This window comes from Bos grunniens, chromosome 4 (assembly GCF_055505025.1).
Source record: "Bos grunniens cultivar Pamir isolate PY7600 chromosome 4, Bosgru_T2T1.0, whole genome shotgun sequence".
NCBI lineage: Eukaryota > Metazoa > Chordata > Mammalia > Artiodactyla > Bovidae > Bos > Bos grunniens.
The window spans coordinates 89,669,561-89,689,113 of NC_141168.1; the positions used below are offsets into that span (position 1 = coordinate 89,669,561).

General features: G+C 40.6%; 1 protein-coding gene across 2 annotated transcripts in view; it reads right to left on the reverse strand.

The window, feature by feature from the left end:
* The window catches only part of DNAH11 (dynein axonemal heavy chain 11), a 369,573-nt gene that overhangs the window by 47,537 nt on the left and 302,483 nt on the right, over nt 1–19,553 (reverse strand). For both annotated transcript variants that reach the window (XM_086397406.1, XM_086397407.1), the window contains exons 66-68: nt 6,847–7,051; nt 5,619–5,783; nt 2,259–2,399 (exon numbers count right to left, since the gene is read on the reverse strand). In XM_086397406.1, the coding sequence (XP_086253532.1) occupies nt 2,259–2,399; nt 5,619–5,783; nt 6,847–7,051 (511 nt within the window). The remainder of the gene's footprint in view (nt 1–2,258; nt 2,400–5,618; nt 5,784–6,846; nt 7,052–19,553) is intronic.

Here is a 19,553-nt window from a genome sequence, read left to right on the forward strand (position 1 = left end):
TCCTTTTGAAGTTCTCTAGCCTGCCTGAACAGGTTCTTCCGGCCACATGTGATTGTTCACAGCCTCCCAACCATGAGAGGCACAAGATGTTCTAAACTTTCTAAATACAGATTCCTTTGAGCAGTTAGAAGATTATTAGTACAGGTATAGTGGATTGATTAGAAATTATATTGGTGAAGGGTTTTCATTTATTGGGCCAATGTTTGCTGCTAAGTTTCCATATCCCTTACCTACTGTGTCCCTAGGAGTGTATTGATTAATATAGTTGGTGTATAGGAATGTAAGTAGTAGCTTTAATGTTTATAACCTTGGACCCTTGAGTTAATTCTTTTCTTGTTATAGCCCACCACACCTTTGCCCTATAGGAATGCAACTTTATCTAATGCTTTCGGAGGGTGACGCCTGACTTTAGAATAATCACCTTTAGAGAAAAATAAATTTTCTGAAGAAAGGGTCATAAAATGTTAATAGGCCTCCTGGCCAGAAGATGATGTAAATCACCTAAACTTTTGCATATGATAAGTTTGCAGGAAGAAAGCCTGGCTTCGATAAGGATCAAGGACTGCTGACCTTGCGTGACTCTACCCTTTCCCCCATTATCCTCTATGCACAACTTAAGGTATAAAAACTACTTTGTAAAATAAAATGCGGGCCTTGTTCACCGAAGCTTGGTCTCCCCATGTCGTTCTTCTCTCACCTTCTGGCTGAATTCCCATCTGGAGTGTGGAGGCTCGTCAAGCCTACTAATTTTGCCTGGGCTTCTAAGATCTGAGTGGGGAGGCCTTAGTGTCTTCTCTCCTTCGGGAGAACGGGAGGATGCCTGCGGCCTACGTAGGTGACGCAAACTCTTTGTCTTGGAGTTTTATTGGCTTTCCACGTAAACCAAGTTATTCAGCCTCTTTTCTTCACTGAATTTCTTCGCTGAGCTATCCCTATTTAACCACTCTTTATATCTTTAATTCTATTGTATCCTGATCACCGAAGCCGTCTCCCCTTCAAATTCCCTGGATCCACCGGGGCTGGACCCTGGCACAAGCCCCCTGTGCTTCTCAGAATTTCTTTACTTGTTCCATCTTACTAGACATCTGCTAGTTATTCTTGATCCTTCCTCTTTATTATTGCCAGTATCCAATCCATCTCCAAGCTGACTGTTGTACCTTCAAATCGTAAGTCTATACACTTCTGTTTGAGTCTTTTGCCATCACATGACTCATCTGCCTACAGCCTTTCAGTGGCCTCTCTCTGTCCACAGACTATAATCCAAAGTCCCCAGTAGAGGCCTCATGTGATCCAGATACTCCCAGCTCTCAGGACTCATGTCTCACCATCTTCTCCCTCATTCATTACACTCCAACCACTTAGATTCATTCACCTGAAATCTCGAAAACTCTTTCCTGTCTCACATGTCTGTTATATTCTCCAAACACTATGTAACCTCTGAGAGGTATTCCCTGAGCCCTCAGTAAAACAGCCTCTCCATCTCTACTGTTCTCTCTCGTTGTACTTGTCACTTTTATACACACACCAATCTACATATCTCCACTCTTATCTGTGTTTTCCAAACTGTACACTCAGCAACCAGCACAACATCTGGCATTATGACTGATCACAATAGCTATTTGTTTAAAAACTGAAAGATGGAATGAATCTTTGGGTTCAGACCATTGGGTTCAGAATCAGTCATGGGCTCAAATCCTGACTCTTACGATTATGAAATGTGAATTCTTTGCCAATTAAAAATCTGAACATATTAGTTTTTTAAAATAAGGATAAAATAACATATTTTATTGAGATGTTTTAGGCATAAGAATGAGCCAAAGAAAGAAAGTGCCTTGCATGAAACACTGGCTTAATCAATAGTTATTACCACTTTTTTCCCCTCTGTACCAAAATAAAATGGGAAATCTTTTTTATAACATGTACACTTTCACAAAAAAAGTACAGGAGCCTCCAGGAGAATTCCCTTTATGTGTATATATATATACACATAATATATTTATTAAGCTCCTTAAGATCCTATTGAAGAATGTAAACAGTGTGCTTTGAGTCACGGAAGTTAATTATTTCAAAGCCTTATTGAAAATTAGAAATGAAAGTTACTGAGAAAGTAAAGATTTCTTTCACCTTGTTTTTATTTTGCTAGCTAGATCCTTGAGACTCCTTACTGGACACACTAGATTGCTTAAAAAAAATTCTAAACTTTCAGAAACAAGTTGAACTTCTAAAGTTTAAATTGTTCTTAGCATATTCATCATTACCTTCAAAGAGAATTGATAGATGGGGTTGATTTTTCTGAGGTCATTAATCACAAAATATAGAAGAGATGCTCTTGCTGCCACTGGTCTGTAACATTCTCGGGCCTCGTTGATTTTTCTTTCATTTTCTTTAGCTTCAGTCACCTATGGTGGGAGCAGACAGCGTAAGTAACTTACTCTTGACGGTCTCTAGTGACGGAAGGGGCATATCTGAAATGAGAAGCCAGTGGTACTGACATAGACGACATGCATGGCATCTCTACGCGTGGCCTTTTACAAAACTGTAACGTTCATATTTTAAAATCATCTTTTTATAAACTGACTTTTAAATGAAAATGGATGTAACTCCAGTTGTGTTATGGTTACAGATTAAACAAACTTGATTGTTTCTGGTTCTACAGAATTTATTCTGAGTAATGTCACCTTCCTGCCTCCCCTCTCTCTTTCAGGGGTTAATAACCCAGCTGTATCACCTCCCAGGGATAGCTCTTAAAAATCTGCTGGGTCAATTCAATGCCAATCTCTTAATTAGTCAACAAGGTATCCAAATGCAGCCAAGGTCAATAAAATATCCAATAACTAAGCTTACTAAAAAGCCTTTATAGGAAGATGCTCATGACTGCCTAATTCTGACTTTGCACCAGATCATCCATATGCTCATATATTTCCATTTAGTTTATCTTTGTACGATATTAGCCTCTGGGTACATTCAGAGAGGTAATTAAACACACAGACCATCATCAGCCAACATACTCGTTTTTATTCAAGACACAGTTTCTTCTATCTGGGACTGCTGTTGGTCCCAGAGCTTTACAAGGTACAATATTTGTCCAACCTTTGTTTACAGACTTGATTCATCATACTTGTCTATAAAAGGACAGAAAGAAAATGTACAGCAGAAGCCAGTAGTATAAATTACTGCTCAAAGCAGGACCTCTGACAGGATAATATTTAAATCATTGTGTTTGGAACACCCAGACCTTTGTCTAAGAGGGTAACTGTAAATAGCCCTGTCTAACAATTCATTTAGCTTTTTGATGGTGTACTTGCAGGAGGCACATATTGGTATGTACTTCAAATGGTTACTCAGGGGTTAAGTGGAAGGGAGGGATAACTTGGGAGATTGGGGTTAATATATACATACTACTTAGCATATTCAAAAGCAGAGACATTACTTTGCCAACAAAGGTCCGTCTAGTCAAGGCTGTGGTTTTTCCAGTGGTCATGTATGGATGTGAAAGTTGGACTGTGAAGAAAGCTGAGCGCTGAAGAATTGATGCTTTTGAACTGTGGTGTTGGAGAAGACTCTTGAGAGTCCCTTGGACTGCAAGGAGATCCAACCAGTCCATCCTAAAGGAGATCAGTCCTGGGTGTTCTTTGGAAGGACTGATGCTAAAGCTGAAACTCCAGTACTTTGGTCACCTCATGCGATGAATTGACTCATTGAAAAGACCCTGATGCTGGGAGGGATTGGGGGCAGGAGGAGAAGGGGACGACAGAGGATGAGATGGCTGGATGGCATCACCGACTCGACGGACAAGAGTTTGAGTGAACTCTGAGAGTTGGTGCTGGACAGGGAGGCCTGGCGTGCTGTGATTCATGGGGTCGCAAAGAGTCGGACACAACTGAGCGACTGAACTGAGCTATCAATAAAACAGAAACCTAATAAGGACCTACTGCATAGTACAGGGAACTGTACTCAATATTCTGTGATGGCGTATATAGGAAAAGAATCTAAAAAAGAGTGGATATATGTATTTGTATCACAAATTCACTTTGCTGTATGCCTGAAACTAATACAACATTGTAAATCAATTATACCCCAATAGAAATATTAAAAAAATTTTTTTAATGTAGAGCAAAGAAGGAAGCTCCTACATGGAAAAATGTTAGGAAGATAGCAGAGATATTTTAAGAGACAATTAGAAGTTAACTTCAAAGCTAAGACCTAATTTACTTAATTGCCCTAATCTTTACCATTTTAGGAGCTACCTAGAATTCACTTACTTAAAAGGAAAGAGTAATTTGGGATTCCATTTCCTTACTTAAACTAAGACAAATATATTGGATGTGTGGCAACACAGTGTTAGCTAGGTAATTAATAGATTACTTAGTAATGAGGATACTCCAGAAAGCAAATAAGGGTCCCTCTCATTTCGAAACCTCAGCGTTTTAAAGACTCGTGGCCATGTGTGAAAGTCCAGCATGCATTCACAAGGCATATTAGGACACGTGTTGGATGTTCAGCAGGAAGTCTACTAACTGACATTTTTTCCTAGCTTTTAGGAAACGTCACTTTCCTGGGGAAATAATGCATCTGAGTGCAGTGGGAGACCATCCTTTGCTCAGTTTCCTAGCACTGAAGGCCTGTAAACAAAACTTAAGCTCTAAGTGTTTCTGTAAAATGTATGAGAGACCAGGAAGCCTGTGGTGAGACTGCAGGGTGTCAGTTTGCTGAAGCTGAAGGCTAAGCCTTTTAATATTTTAGACTACGTAAGCCAGCAGGGCCCAATTTCCTTCAACTTTAGTCACTCAGGAAAAAATAACAGCCTGACAGAGTCTACTGTGCACGACTGAATCTCTGTTGAGTTAGGAGAAGCACAGCTTCAAGCATCTCTATCTCCATTCAGAAATCCAGAGTTCACTTTTTAAGGGCAGTTTATGAAAAGGCCTGAATTCCACAGTCAGTCCTTTTAGAGAAATGACCAAGTGGGACTACGCTTCTGCCCAAGCACTTCATTCAAACAGAATAAGCCCTCCAGAAGTCCAAGGAGCACTGAAGCACTATTTACAATAGCCAAGACGTGGAAGCACCTAATTGTTCGATAGAAGAATGGGTAAAGAAGATGTGGTACATATATATACGGTGGACTATTACTCAGCCATTAAAAAAAGAATGAAATAATGACATGTGCAGAAGCATGGATGGACCTAGAGGTTGTCATATTGAGTGAAGTCAGAGGGAGAAAAATCCTATGATTTTGCTTATATGTGGAATCTTAAAACCAATGATAAAAATGATCTTGTTTACAAAATAGAAACAGACAGACTTAGAGAATGAACTTAAGGTTGGTGGGGGAGGGGAGGTCGGGGGGATAGTTAGGGAGCTTGCGATACACACGTACACACTGCTGTATTTAAAATGGATAGTCAACAAGGACCTACTGTACAGCACAGGGAACGCTGCCCAATATACTGTAAAAAAAAAAAAAAAAAAACTAATTGGGAAAAGAAGAGATACATGTATGTGTATAACTGAATCTCTTTTTTGAACACCTGTAACAAACACAACAGTGTTAATCAACTATACTCCGTGATAAAAAGTTAAAAACAACCCTCCAGGCAGCGCCTGCCTTTTCCTACCTTGCACTCTATCTCAGCTGCAGTGGCCTTTGCCCTCTCCAGTCTCTCTACCAGTTTGGTGTCGTCTAGAAAGCTCCCTTCTGCCGCAGAGAGACGCAGAAGGAGGTCGTCCTCCAGGTACTTCAGCTCTATCTTAAAGTCATTTTGGTGCTTTGTCAGAACCAGCTAATGCAAACCAAGCAAAAGGTGAGAGACAGTGTATAAATTCATATCATTTCATATAAAACAAAACACTTAGCATTACAATTGTAGTAATCATAATCTTTAAAAATTCTTTAAAAGCAATACACATAGTTAAATATGCCCAGAAATTTTCCCAATTAAAGTCAGGTATAAATTATTTTTAAATCTAGATGGAGATAATCAAGGGATAATTGCATAAGAAATTTTGGCATCTCATAGAAATATAATGCACTTTTGTATGCCAAACATCTCTGCCTCCTCCACCACCTGCTAAAGTACAGAATTTTAAATATTTGTATTTTCTTGCTTATTTGTATTGTTTGTTTGCAATGCATTTAAACTTTAAATTCAGAAGGCATGGTAAGAGCTGGTTGCACTCCAGGTTCCAGAGCATGACCATACATCATAATCATGGAACATTATGAACCCAGAGGAAGAAACTTCTGGTTTCTGTTTTACATCTAAAGAGAAAAGGCATTATTTCCATCCTCATAACAGGATAAAAGCTAAACATCACAGCCCTTCTTATATCTGTCAGAGAACTGAGGTCACAGGGCAATTGCCATGCTGAAAAGTACAGAGATGGGTGAATACAGTCACAGCTTCTCAAGAACATTTAAGTAGTAATTGGCTAATTCCTGGGGGCAGAACTTGAGAGTTAAAAACTTCTGAGAGCCCAGTGTTTGGGGCTCTCTTAGGAGAGGAAGCCCAGGGCAGATCCCTCTCTACCCTCTGTTCTTTCCAACCTTCTAGGGCATGTATCTGCTTCTCCAGCCCTGCTTCCATGATTCCAACTCTGTGCCTGCCAGAGTCACATGCACCAAACAAGACCCACAACGAGCCCATCTCCTGCGGCACAATCCTACTTCCTTAATCAGAAGTATCTTGAGTTGCTACCTAACTGTTCACATATATTCTCATTTTTCTTAATTAGATTGCAAGATCATGGAAGCAGGCATCCCATCTTACACTCCTGTGTCTGGCACTATCGTTTGTGCAAAGAAGGTACTGAATAAGTGCTGAGGGATAATTTCATAATTTTTACCTTAAGTTTCTCCAAGTCTGGTCTTTCAATATTGACAACCTCTGCCAGCAGCTGGGCTTCCAGACCATCTTCTGTGACCGTGAAATTGAGGAGGGTTGTCTGAGCCTGCAGTTCTGGCTTATAGTGAGGATTTACCAGTTTTGTGTGAAGGATAAGACGAAAGTTGTGGTTAAATTCACATTCTTTATCTCCAATCTTGATATACCTAAAGGGGGCATAACACAGACATCAGGAGACTCCCATGAACCATGGCTAATAATAAGGTGTCATTCCATTCCTGTATTCTTTTGGTGAGTCATGATTTTTTGTCTAGTCTACATTTCCCTAAAGTATAAGAGGAGTAAGAATGGTCCACTAAACCTCCATATGATTAAGTCTCCTTACATGTAAAATGGTGATAATAGTTGTACTCATTTCATAGTGTCACTGTTACAATTCAACACAATAAACCGTATAAAGAACCTATAACAACAAATGCAAGCTTCTATTATTATGCTATCTATGATTAACCTTAAAGATCAATATTCTTTAAGGATAAAACGAGTAGGTATGCTCTTATACATGTGTTTGTGAGTATCCCTGACGAGCCCAGCCTTTAAATTTTAGCTTCCCTGGTGGCTGAGATGGTAAAGAGCTTGCCTGCAATACAGGAGACCTGGGTTTGATCCCTGGGTTGGGAAGATCCCCTGGACAAGGCAATGGAAACCTACTCCAGTATTCTTGCCTGGAGAATTCCATGGACAGAGGAGTCTGGTGGACTACAGTCTGTGGGGTTACAAAGAGTTGGGCACGACTGAGGGACTAACACTTTCACTTTCATATATATACGTATGTGTGTATGTGTATATATGTGTATATACATACACACTTAAAATTCATACATATGAAAAATACACATATTCTTTTCCTTATACGTGCTTAGTTTAAGCCACTTTAAATGATGCAGAAGTGATTCTTTTTTCTAAGGCCCATCATGACTATGAGTAATGGTCATGTGACTATGAGTAACAGTAGCAAAAGTATTTTCCAATAAAGAAATAAATACAAATTCCCCTGGCACTTTACTCAATCTTCGTACTTTGGGGTCTGGCTCAGAAGTAAAATTTAAGAAGCCTGTTGCATGGGATGCATGGACAGCATTCTTCCCAGCTCCATCTCACACGGAGTGGGCTGACAGCAAGCATGCTTCTGTTTTGTGTCCCTGTTCCTCTGGCCACAGGGCCCAGGAGTAGGTACTTCATCTGAGCTGTTCCAACCAGAGTAAACTCCTGGGATGCAGGACTGGGGCAGAGAGAAGGGAGAGTTGGAACTGGAGCCTCTAAGCTCGTGCTGACGTCCCTCTGTCCTGCTGGTGAACCAAGCAGCAGAGAAGGACTGTCCTGGTTTCCCAGGGAAGAATAATTAAACCAATGTTCAGATGAAACAGTAACACAAAGGAGCGTGTTCTGGGTTTCATGGGCTTCTAGGTCTCCTTTCTTGAAGTCCGGCTGCATCTTCCCCTCAGTTGCCATGGCACCTTGCAGCCTTGTAATAGTCTCTGTTTTGCTTCACCCTGATAGAGGTGGTTTCTGTAATTGCAAGCAAAGCTCTGAAGGAATGCAGTCACCCCGTGAGGGCAGAGCCTGATTTTTCTCTACCTCAGATGCTGGCATCTAATTTCTAAGGAATTCTCCCTGGGCTCCCTTGCCCTGTGGGTTCTGAGTGCGCTAGGCCAGTGGAAGCACTGGCAGGAGAGAGCAGTATAGGAGAGAGGGGTCTGGCAGACCTTCATTGCTTCCAGGGTGTGCTTGTTGGGGGGATGGGGGGGTGGGATGGGGGAGAGTGGAGTGAGGGCTACGTGCTGCAATCCACAGCTCATCTCGGGGCTCTATGTGCCTTGAGATCCACAGCTCTGCTCAGAGCAGCTAGGAACACCTTCAGGCCTGGAGGTAGTAATGGCTTCCCGCTGCTGCAAATCCTCTGTAGCCTCAGCACCTCCACTGAGTTCCCTTTACCCTTTGCTCTTCAAATTCTTCTTGTGAAACAGTCACTCTGTGAATTCTATCAAACAATTCCAGCCTACTTTGTGGTCTTTTTCCTGCCAGGACCCTGCTATGAGGCTGTAGCAAAAGGCAAGTTTTTCTTACTCATGCACCAGATAGACAGAACCCATGAATGCTGGAAACTCTCACTCTTCCATCAAAGTGGCCTGAGCTTTGGAGAAGTGAAATTCCTCCAAGAAGCCTACAAGCATGGCTGAAGCAAGGAGCATCTTCTCAGTCTCTTATTTTAACTACTTACTGGAATTCTGAGTTCTTCCCTATTTAGTGTATATTTTCATCAGAGAGGTATCATGATGATGATGATAAGAATGTTACCCAAAGCCCACATTGTTTTTAATTTAAATATAATATTTTAAGTAATTATGAGGACAAAAATGAATACTCATCTCACTGACTTCTGGGTGAGGTGTTAAACTTCCTTAACTTTATCAACTTTGGAAAACTAGATGAATTCAAAAGAAAGACACCATAGAATATACACTGTCTTTCTTTTGAATTCATCCAGTTTCCCAATACAAACTGATACAACCACTATGGAGATTCCTTAAAAAACTAGGAATAAAACTACTATATGATCTAGCAATCCCACTACGTGGCATAGACCCCGAGGAAACCAGAACTGAAAAAGACACATGTACCTCAATGTTCACTGCAGCACTATTTACAGTAGTTAGAATATGGAAGCAACCTAGATGTCCACCAGCAGATGAATGGATAAGGAAGTTGTGCTACAATACACAATGGAATATTACTCAGCTATAAAGGAACACATTTGAGTCAGTTCTAATGAGGTGGATGAACCTAGAGCCTATTCTACAGAGTGAAGTAAGTCAGAAACAGAACGACATGTTGTGTATTAACACACATACGTGGAATCTAGAAAGACAGTTCTGATGATCCTATGTGCAGGGCAGCAGAGGAGACACAGACGTAAAAACCAGATTTTGGACACAGTGGGAGAATGGAGGGTGGAATGGCTGGAGAGAATAGCACTGGAACATACACATTACCATACGTAAAACAGACAGCCAGTGGGAGTGTGATGTGTGACACAGGGACCCAAAGCCAGTGCTCTGTGACCACCTGGAGGGAGGGGGTGGGGAGGGAGAGCTCAACAGGGAGGGGACATATATATACCTGTGGCTGATTCATGTTGATGTACATGGTGAAAACCATTATAATACTACAAAGTAAATATCCTCCACTTAAATAAGTTAAACAAAAACCACACTTGGGGCTATACTACAAAAGAAAGAGAGAGAGAGAGACACTGCATAAGTTCAGAATTTAGGCAATGCTGAATCCTCCTTACTAAAATGCCATAATATTTGCAATAACTTTTTAAAACTTGAGTAGAGATACTCAGACGCCCTAATGTGGTAATATTTAGGGCTGCTATTGATGGATATTTCGTAACTGCCTTGCTCTGAGATGAAGTCATATGGTTATATGACTTTTGAGTCATATGGTGAGGAGAAGGCCCCTAATTCCCTGGCCTCTCTTGACTATGGAAATTTTTATAATATACTTAAAGTGGGTAAGATTAGTTAATAATCATAGTTTTCTTAAATCACTAAAGCATTAATCAATAAATCACCCAATCACTAAAGCTTTAATCACTACAGCTAAGAATCTCAAAAGATTGATCAGATTCATAACATACTGTCTCCATTCAATTCTCCACTTTTTTCCCCATTGTAGTGATATTATATTTCAACAAAAACTTTCACAGGTTGCCACACATCTAAGGACAATTAACATAAGGACAAAGGATACAAGAATAGACAATGGGCAAAAGAAATTCTCTGCAACAAGCGGTGTTGGGGAAACCGTACGGCTGCATGTAAACCAATGAAGTTAAAACACACCCTCTTGCTGTACAGACGAATAAACTCAGAATGGTTTAAAGACTTAAATATAAGCCATGACGCCATGAAATACCTAGAAGAGAACATAGGCAAAACATTCTCTGACATAAATTGTGGCGATGTTTTCTTAGGTCAGTCTCCTAAGGCAACAGAAATAAAAATAAACAAACGGTACCTAATCAAACTTACAAATTTTTGCACAGCAAAGGAAACCATAAAGACAACAACAAAAATGAAAAAACAACCAAAGGATGGGAGAAAATATTTACAAATGATTCAACAGTCAAGGGCTTAACTCTCCAAAATGTACAAACAGCTCATATAACTCAACAACAAACCAAACAACCCAACTGAAAAATGGGCAGAAGACCTTAATGGACATTTCTCCAAAGAAGACACACAGATGGCCAAGCCAACAGGCACATGAAAAGATGTTCAACATCACTTATTATTAAGGAAATGCAAATTAAAACTACAACGAGGTTATCACCTCATACCAGTCAGAATGGTCATCATTTAAAAGTCTATAATGCTGGAGGAGGTGTGCAGCAAAGCCCTCCTACACAGTCGACGGGAATGCAAGTTGGTACAGCCACTATGGAAAATAGTATGGAGGTTCCTCAGAAAAAAAAAAACAACTATAAAAAAACCAAAACTATAGAACTATCACATGATCCAGGAATCCCACTCCTGTAAACAAACCAAAACTCGACATGAATGACTTCACCTTTAAACTTAATAAAAAATGGCTCCCAAAGTACTTTGGCAGGTTTTCAAGCTTAGAAACTTAACCAAAAACTGTGAAAGCATCTTAAAAATTTTATTGGACTATAGTTTATTTACAATGTTGTGTTAATTTCTCCTGTAAAGTGAAGTGACTCAGTTATACATTTGTGTGTGTGTGTGTGTGTGTGTGTATTAGTCTTTTTCATAATCTTTTCCATTATGATTTATTTGGTTTGTTTCCTGACAAAACTGTAATTCAAAAAGATACATACACCCCTATGTTCACAGAAGTGCTACTCACAACAGCCAAGACATGGAAACGGCCGGAAGGCCCACTGACAGATAAATGGGGAAAGATGTGGTACATATATACAGTTGAATACTACTCAGCCATAAAAAAGAATAAAATAATGCCATTTGCAGCAATACAGATGAACCTAGAGATTATCATACTAAGTGAAGGAAGTCAAAGGAGAAAGACAAACACCACATGATATCACTTATATGTGGACTCTAAATATGTGATAAGTCAACCTGTCTACAAAACAGACACAACTCATGGACCTAGAGAGCAGACTTGTGGTGGCCAAGAAGGAGGGGCAAGTAGAAGAGGGAAGGGTGAGGAGTTTGGGGGTAGCAGATGCAAACAATTATAACAGGATGGATAAGCAACAGGTCCTACTGTAGAGCACAGGGAACCCTATTCAGTACCTTGTGATAGACCATAATGCAAAAGACTATGAAAAGGACTATATATATAAACACACACACATTACATACATATACACACATATTACATATGTACATATACACAGAAGAGTCACTTTGCTTCACAGCAGAAATTAAGCTCGAAAAATCTCTCAAAAGTGACTCAAAAATCTCTCAATTCTTTTTATTAAGTTGAATGGTGAAGTCATTCATGTTATTAAGTTTTGGCTTATTTTCCCTTAGTACTTCCCACTGTTTAATTTTTTTCCAGATGGAAAAAAGATAGATTTAGATGACAATCCTCTTCGAAGCTGTATGCATGTATAAACCATATTTTCCTTTAAAAATAAGTTAAAAAAAAGTATTAACATCACTGTTAAAAGTGAAACACTGAGAACAACAAGAGATGAATGAACTACAAGCCAGCTGTTGTAAGTAAACCAAGAAGTAACTGCAAGTGTATCTGATGTGCACAGTGGCCCTGAGCCCTTGCTATGCAAGTCTTAAAAAGGATACCATTTGTTTACACTTTTGCAAATGCCTTCCAGTTGATATCATGCTCATTAACATAATCATGACTTTATAATTTCTCCAGCTACTTTTTTTTTTACCATGAAATATGCTACAACCAACATTCATTCACTCAACAAGCACCTACACAGTGCCAGGCTGTCAGAGTCCACTAGACACTGGGCGTATAGCCATTACCCAACAAACATGGTCTCTTCTCTAACATTATTACTTACTTTTTCTCATAATAAGCACAAGAATATAAAAGTTTATGTACTGACTCAATCTTTTACTTATCCAATTCAATAAGTAAATATGTATCAAGTGCCTACAATGTCCAGTCATATAAACATCAAAGATCTGCCTCATTTAAAGAGAGGCAAATGATCTGAATAGCAATCTCTCCAAAAAAGATCTACAAATATCCAATAAGCACCTGAAAAGATGTTCAACAGTACTAGTCATCAGGGAGATGCGAATCAAAGCCACAGTGAGGTGGGAGTTCACAAATGCTGCTGCTGCTGCTAAGTCGCTTCAGTCGTGTCCAATTCTGTGCGACCCCATGGACTGCAGCCCACCAGGCTCCCCCGTCCCTGGGATTCTCCAGGCAAGAACACTGGAGTGGGTCGCCATTTCCTTCTCCAATGCATGAAAGTGAAAAGTGAAAGTGAAGTTGTTCAGTCGTGTCTGACTCTTAAGCGACCCCGTGGACTGCAGCCTACCAGGCTCCTCGGTCCATGAGGTTTTCCAGGCAAGAGTATTGGAGTGGGGTGCCATTGCCTTCTTCATCACAAACACTAGATGGTTATAAAAATTAAAAAACAACAACAACAACAAGAACAAGGACTGGCGAGGATATAGAAACATCAGAACTCTCATACACTGTTGGTGAAAATGTAAAATGGTGCCTCCAATCTGGAAAACAGTTCGGCGGGTTCTTCCAGTCCTAAACACAGAGTTACCACGTAGCTCAGTAATTCTACTCCTAGCCACATGTCCCAAGGAATGGGAAGCATATGTCCACGTAGAATTTTTACACAAATATTCACAGCAGCATTATTCATAATTGCCAAAAGATGGAAACAACCCACTGTCAATAAACTCAGAGATGGATAAACAAATGTGGTATATTCAAACAATGGAATATTCAGTTTAGTTCAGTTCAGTTCAGTCTCTCAGTCGTGTCCGACTCTTTGCAACCCCGTGAATTGCAGCACGCCAGGCCTCCCTATCCATCATCAACTTCCTGAGTTCACCCAGACTCATGTCCATCGAGTCAGTGATGCCATCCAGCCATTTCATCCTCTGTCGTCCCCTTCTCCTCCTGCCCCCAATCCCTCCCAGCATCAGAGTCTTTTCCAGTGAGTCAACTCTTCGCATGAGGTGGCCAAAGTACTGGAGTTTCAGCTTCAGCATCATTCCTTTCAAAGAACACTCAGGGCTGATCTCCTTGCAGTCCAAGGGACTCTCAAGAGTCTTCTATTACTCGGCCATAAAAAGGAAAGAAGTACTGATACACGATACAACATGGATAAACCTTAAAAACAAGTAAAAAATAAGCCATCACAGAACTCCACATACTGTATGATTCTATTTATAGGAAGTGTTCAGAATAGACAAATCAATAGTGATAAAAATCAGATTAGAGATTGCCTGCTGCTGCTGCTGCTACTGCTGCTAAGTCACTTCAGTCGTGTCCGACTCTGTGTGACCCCATAGACGGCAGCCCACCAGGCTCCCCCGTCCCTGGGATTCTCCAGGAAAGAACACTGGAGTGGGTTGCCATTTCCTTCTCCAAGAGATTGCCTAGGGATTTCAATTCTAAAACTGTAGTAATGACTGCTCAATGCTGTGAATACACTAAAAACCATTGAAATCTTCACTTTAAAGATTATGCTGTATGATATGTGAATTACACCTCAATAATAGTGCTACCCGGAGAAGGCAATGGCACCCCACTCCAGTACTCTTGCCTGGAAAATCCCATGGACAGGGGAGCCTGGTGGGCTGCAGTTCATGGGGTCGCTGAGGGTCGGACATGACTGAGCGACTTCACTTTCACTTTTCACTTTCATGCATTGGAGAAGGAAATGGCAACCCACTGCAGTGTTCTTGCCTGGAGAATCCCAGGGACGGGGGAGCCTGGTGGGCTGCCGACTATGGCATCGCATAGAGTCGGACACGACTGAAGCGACGTAGCAGCAGCGGCAATGGTGCTACCAAAAGAGAACAACAATGAACAACAATCTCATAGAAGGTCAATCGCCCAGATTTGCTTCTGTCCATCTGAAAAGTAAGTGATCATGCTAACTGTCGTTTATCAGAGGTTCATGCTTGACTTTTGAGTATAGTAAGGTGTGTTACAGAATGGTCTTAATTGATAAGGACAATTTTTGTCAATCTCCTTCTTTTTGACTGAAGACATATTCAACCATATCTACACTAACAGCATCATCAAAATTTCTCCCATTGCTTGTTTTCCTGTTCAAAGGTTTCCAAAATTGGTCTCACAAATAGCTTGAAGAAAATTTTTCTTTGCTAGTGAGATTCTCTATTTTTCTGTTAATACACTATATTACTGTTGGCCTAGATTTCAAGACTTCTGTGACTGGCTTTCAGAGGAAATTTCAAGAGTGGTGGTTTCGTGTAATTAATTACCTGGGGTTCTCAACACATAAATGATCCCAAAGTTTATACTCATTTATATTTGCACAATAAGAAAACCAAAATTTTAAATAAACCTTTGAGTACATTGTCTTGTAATTTTCCAATTACTGCTCGGTTTGAATTCACTCCTCCCCTTGTAGTATCTCTGAGAAATGCCAGATTTATCATGACCTTCCATGATTTCACACTGAATTTTTCCTCATATGGTTATGAATTGTAACTAGGTTTGGGTTCATATCTCATAAACTTTATTTTTTTAACCACTAACCTATAATCCTAGGTGAAAAGAGAATTTAAACACTTTTCCACTCTAAAAATGTAAATTTAAATGAACACTGAATGAATCAAGTCCAGTATTTTCATTAATGTTGTCTAATGGGACCTGTGGACTAAGTCAATTTAATTTTGAGGCTTGTGGGGGAGTAAGGGTAGAAAGGGTACATGGCAATCAAAACAAGCCCCCAGCAAGATGACAGACATATCTGACAGTCAAAGGTGTTCAGATCTCATGGAGAAATCCCTGTAGATGGACGACTCTTCCTGTAAATGGCCAGAGAGTTAAGTTTCAAGCATGGCCGGCCACATACATCTTTATCATATATTCTTTTCTGTTTATAACCCTAAAACTACCTCAGCTCTTGGGCCACATCAAGACAGGCTGCTTGCCCATCAGCATTCTAGAGGGTCTACCAGTCAGTGGTATCAGCATAATCTCCTCTCAAAACAGCAGCAGTTAATCCCATTGGAGCACCAGTAACACCCCGTCACAATTTCTCCAATCAGTCATCCACCTAGCTGCGCTTACCTCTCTAGGGTTCCAAGAGAAAAAGTGAGACACTAGCCAATACAGAACATGAGGTTTGGACAATTCTGCTTCTGGGTGCAGGAGACAAAAGCTTTTAACTGGTCAAATATGTATTTAACCAAGTATCTCGGTTAAAGTCACACTTGGTGAGGTGCCCCAGACTAACTATGCATGTTTCTAAACCTCCCTTGCATACCTACATATGCCCCGAGGCACCCACACACCCCAGTTTGAGAAAGGGAACTCCATCTACTTGAGGTACAGGGCTGACTTTTCTCTGTGAAGAGACAGAGTTAATCTGGGAATTTGCTATGGGGGTGGCATAGAGAAGGATGTCTGCCTATAAAACTGGTTTTCTACTTGGCTCTGAAACACTATTTTATAGGTTTATATTTCCCAGGGAGAGTAAATTATCCTCAATTGGAGTATTTTATGATCTATGAAAGGCAAAACCTGCACAATGACTCAGTGGGTTTTATCATTGCTGCTAGGTTAATTTTTGGTTAATCTCCAATCTGGGAAAACTAAACAGACTGCTAGTGCTCTCTCCTGATTCAAAGGATCCAAAAAAAGAGGAGTTAACCAGAGGGGTGGGAAAAGCAAACAATCCTGCGTTGTTTCTGTAAAGACAGGAGTCCAGAGGTTGTAATTCTGGAACACAGCAGGAAGCTCCAAGCACTCAAAACTTCAGCGCCGAGAACCAGCAGCAGGAGGGAAGGGTAACCTGAACCCTGCACCTCCTCTCTCTCGCAGCTATTCTCTGAAAGCAGTAGTTCTTAACCCACCCTCTGGCCTCATGACCCCAGGCACAGGACTCTTGTCTTTGACACTGCATCACAGGGAGAAGCAGGAAAAGCAGGACTCTTGGAATATGGGCTGGAGTTGCTGCCAGAGGGGTTTCACTCAATCCTCCAAGGGTGTGAGCTCCTCCTGTCCCCTCTTCTCTCTGGCTGAGAAGTGCTGGTTTGGACATCACAGGCTAATTACACAAACTGAAATAAAATGACTTTTCCCAGTACAAGCACCACAATTTAATTGCTAGGACAGAGGATGGAGAAGGCAATGGCACCCCACTCCAGTACTCTTGCCTGGCAAATACCATGGACGGAGGAGCCTGGTGGGCTGCAGTCCATGGGGTCGATAGGAGTCGGACAAGACTGAGTGACTTCACTTTCACTTTTCACTTAGAACACTGGAGTGGATTGCCATTTCCTTCTCCAGGGGATCTTCCCAACCCAGGGCTCGAACCTGGGTCTCCCGCATTGTAGACAGATGCTTTACCGCCTGAGCCACCAGGGAAGTCCACTGGAGAAGGAAACGGCAACCCACTCCAGTGTTCTTGCCTGGAGAATCCCAGGGATGGGGGAGCCTGGTGGGCTGCCGTCTATGGGGTCGCACAGAGCTGGACATGACTGAAGTGACTTAGCAGCAGCAGAAACAGGACAGGGATGAGCTGTCTGCATTCTGTCTCACCTATCAGGGTTGTGATTTTAGAAGGGCCCTAGAGATCACTCAACTGTCTCCTTTTTATGGAGCTAGTTTATGACTTGTCCAAGGTCACACAGCTTAGAGGCAGAGCTGGGACTGGAACCTGGGTCTCTAGACTCCTGGAATAAAGTTCACTTAACTGCATCCCATCACAGGGTAATTTGCTCTGTTTGATAGTGACAACTTCTAACCACAGCCGCTGTCAACCTGTCTAACCATCAATCACAAGAGGGTACTAAGAGAATATGACAGAATCGGTAACAATCAAAGGCCACTAGCAAAAAAATAAATAAATAAAGACACAGCTCAGAGGACATGCCCTGATGATCATCAGTTAGACATACTATCCTTGTTTATTAAGGAGAATAGCTCTGATTATTGAGGTGCCCAGCTTGAATCCAAGAGCTATAATTTCTGGGAGATATTTTTATAAAATAAACTAATTTATGAAATTTTAAAAATAAATCACTCAACGTATAGAAAAGTTTTCTATTTTCTGGCTTTCAGGAAAAGAAAATACTGAAGTATGCCAAAATGCTGAGTGAAGTATTATAATTCTGGATGAGTTACTGTACAATAAAGATAATCATCTAGAAATTAACTAGAAATTTAGTTTTCTGTGGGTAAGGCCGGCATAACAATAAGACAGCTACATGTAAAAATGAAATTAGATCATTCGTCAACACCAGAAACAAAAGTAAGCTCAAAATGGATTAAAGACCTAAATATGAGACTGTGCTCACTCTGTCATGTCATACTCTTTGCAACCCTATGGACTGTAGCCCCCAGGCTCCTCTGTCTATGGAGTTTTCCAGGCAAGAATACTGGAGTGGGTTGTCACTTTCTACTCCATAATGTAAAACTCCTAGAGGAAAACATAGGTAGAATACTCTCTGACATATTTCACAGTAGTATCTTTTTTGATCCATCTCCCAGAATAATGGAAATAAAAACAAAAATAAACAAATGGAATCTAATTGAACTTAAACACTTGTGCACAGCAAAGGAAACAATAAATGAAATGAAAAAACAGCCCACAGATTGGGAGAAAATATTTGCAAATGATGTGACCAATAAGGAACAGTTTCCAAAATTTACAAACAACTCATGAGGCTTAATATCATCAAAACAAAGAAACCCTATAAAAAACTGGGCAGGAGACCTTATCATTGACATTTCTCCAAAGAGGACAGATGGCCAATAGGCACATGAAAAGATGTTCCACGTGGCTAATAAAGAAATGCAAATCAAAACAATAATGAGATAACACTTCACACCAGCCAGAATGGCTACTGTCAAAAAATCCACAAACAATAAATGCTGGACAGGGTGTGGAGAGAAGGGAACCCTCCTATACTGTTGGTGGGAATGTATATTGGCATAGCCACTATGCAGAACACTATGGAGGTTCCTTAAAAAACTAAAAATAGAGCGACCATATGACCCTGCAATCCCACTCCTGGGCGTACATTTGGAGAAAAGCATGATCCAAAAGTATACATACACCCTAATGTTCACTGCACCACTGTTTACAATAGCCAAGACATGAAAGTGACCTCAATGTTAATCAACAGAGGGATGGACAAAGAGGTGGTACACAAATACAAGGGAATATTATTCAGCTATTAAAAAGAATAACATAATGCCACTTGCAGCAACACAGATGGACCTAGAGAGTGTCATAATGAGTAAAGTAAGTCAGACAGAGAAAGAAATATATGATATCCCTTATATGCAGAATCTGAAAAGAAATAATACAAATGAATTTATTTACAAAACAGAAACAGACTCACAGACTTAGACAAAAATTTATGGTTACCAGGGACAAAGGATGGGCAGAAGGGATAGTAAGGGAGTTTGGGATCAACATGTACACACTGCTATATTTAAAAT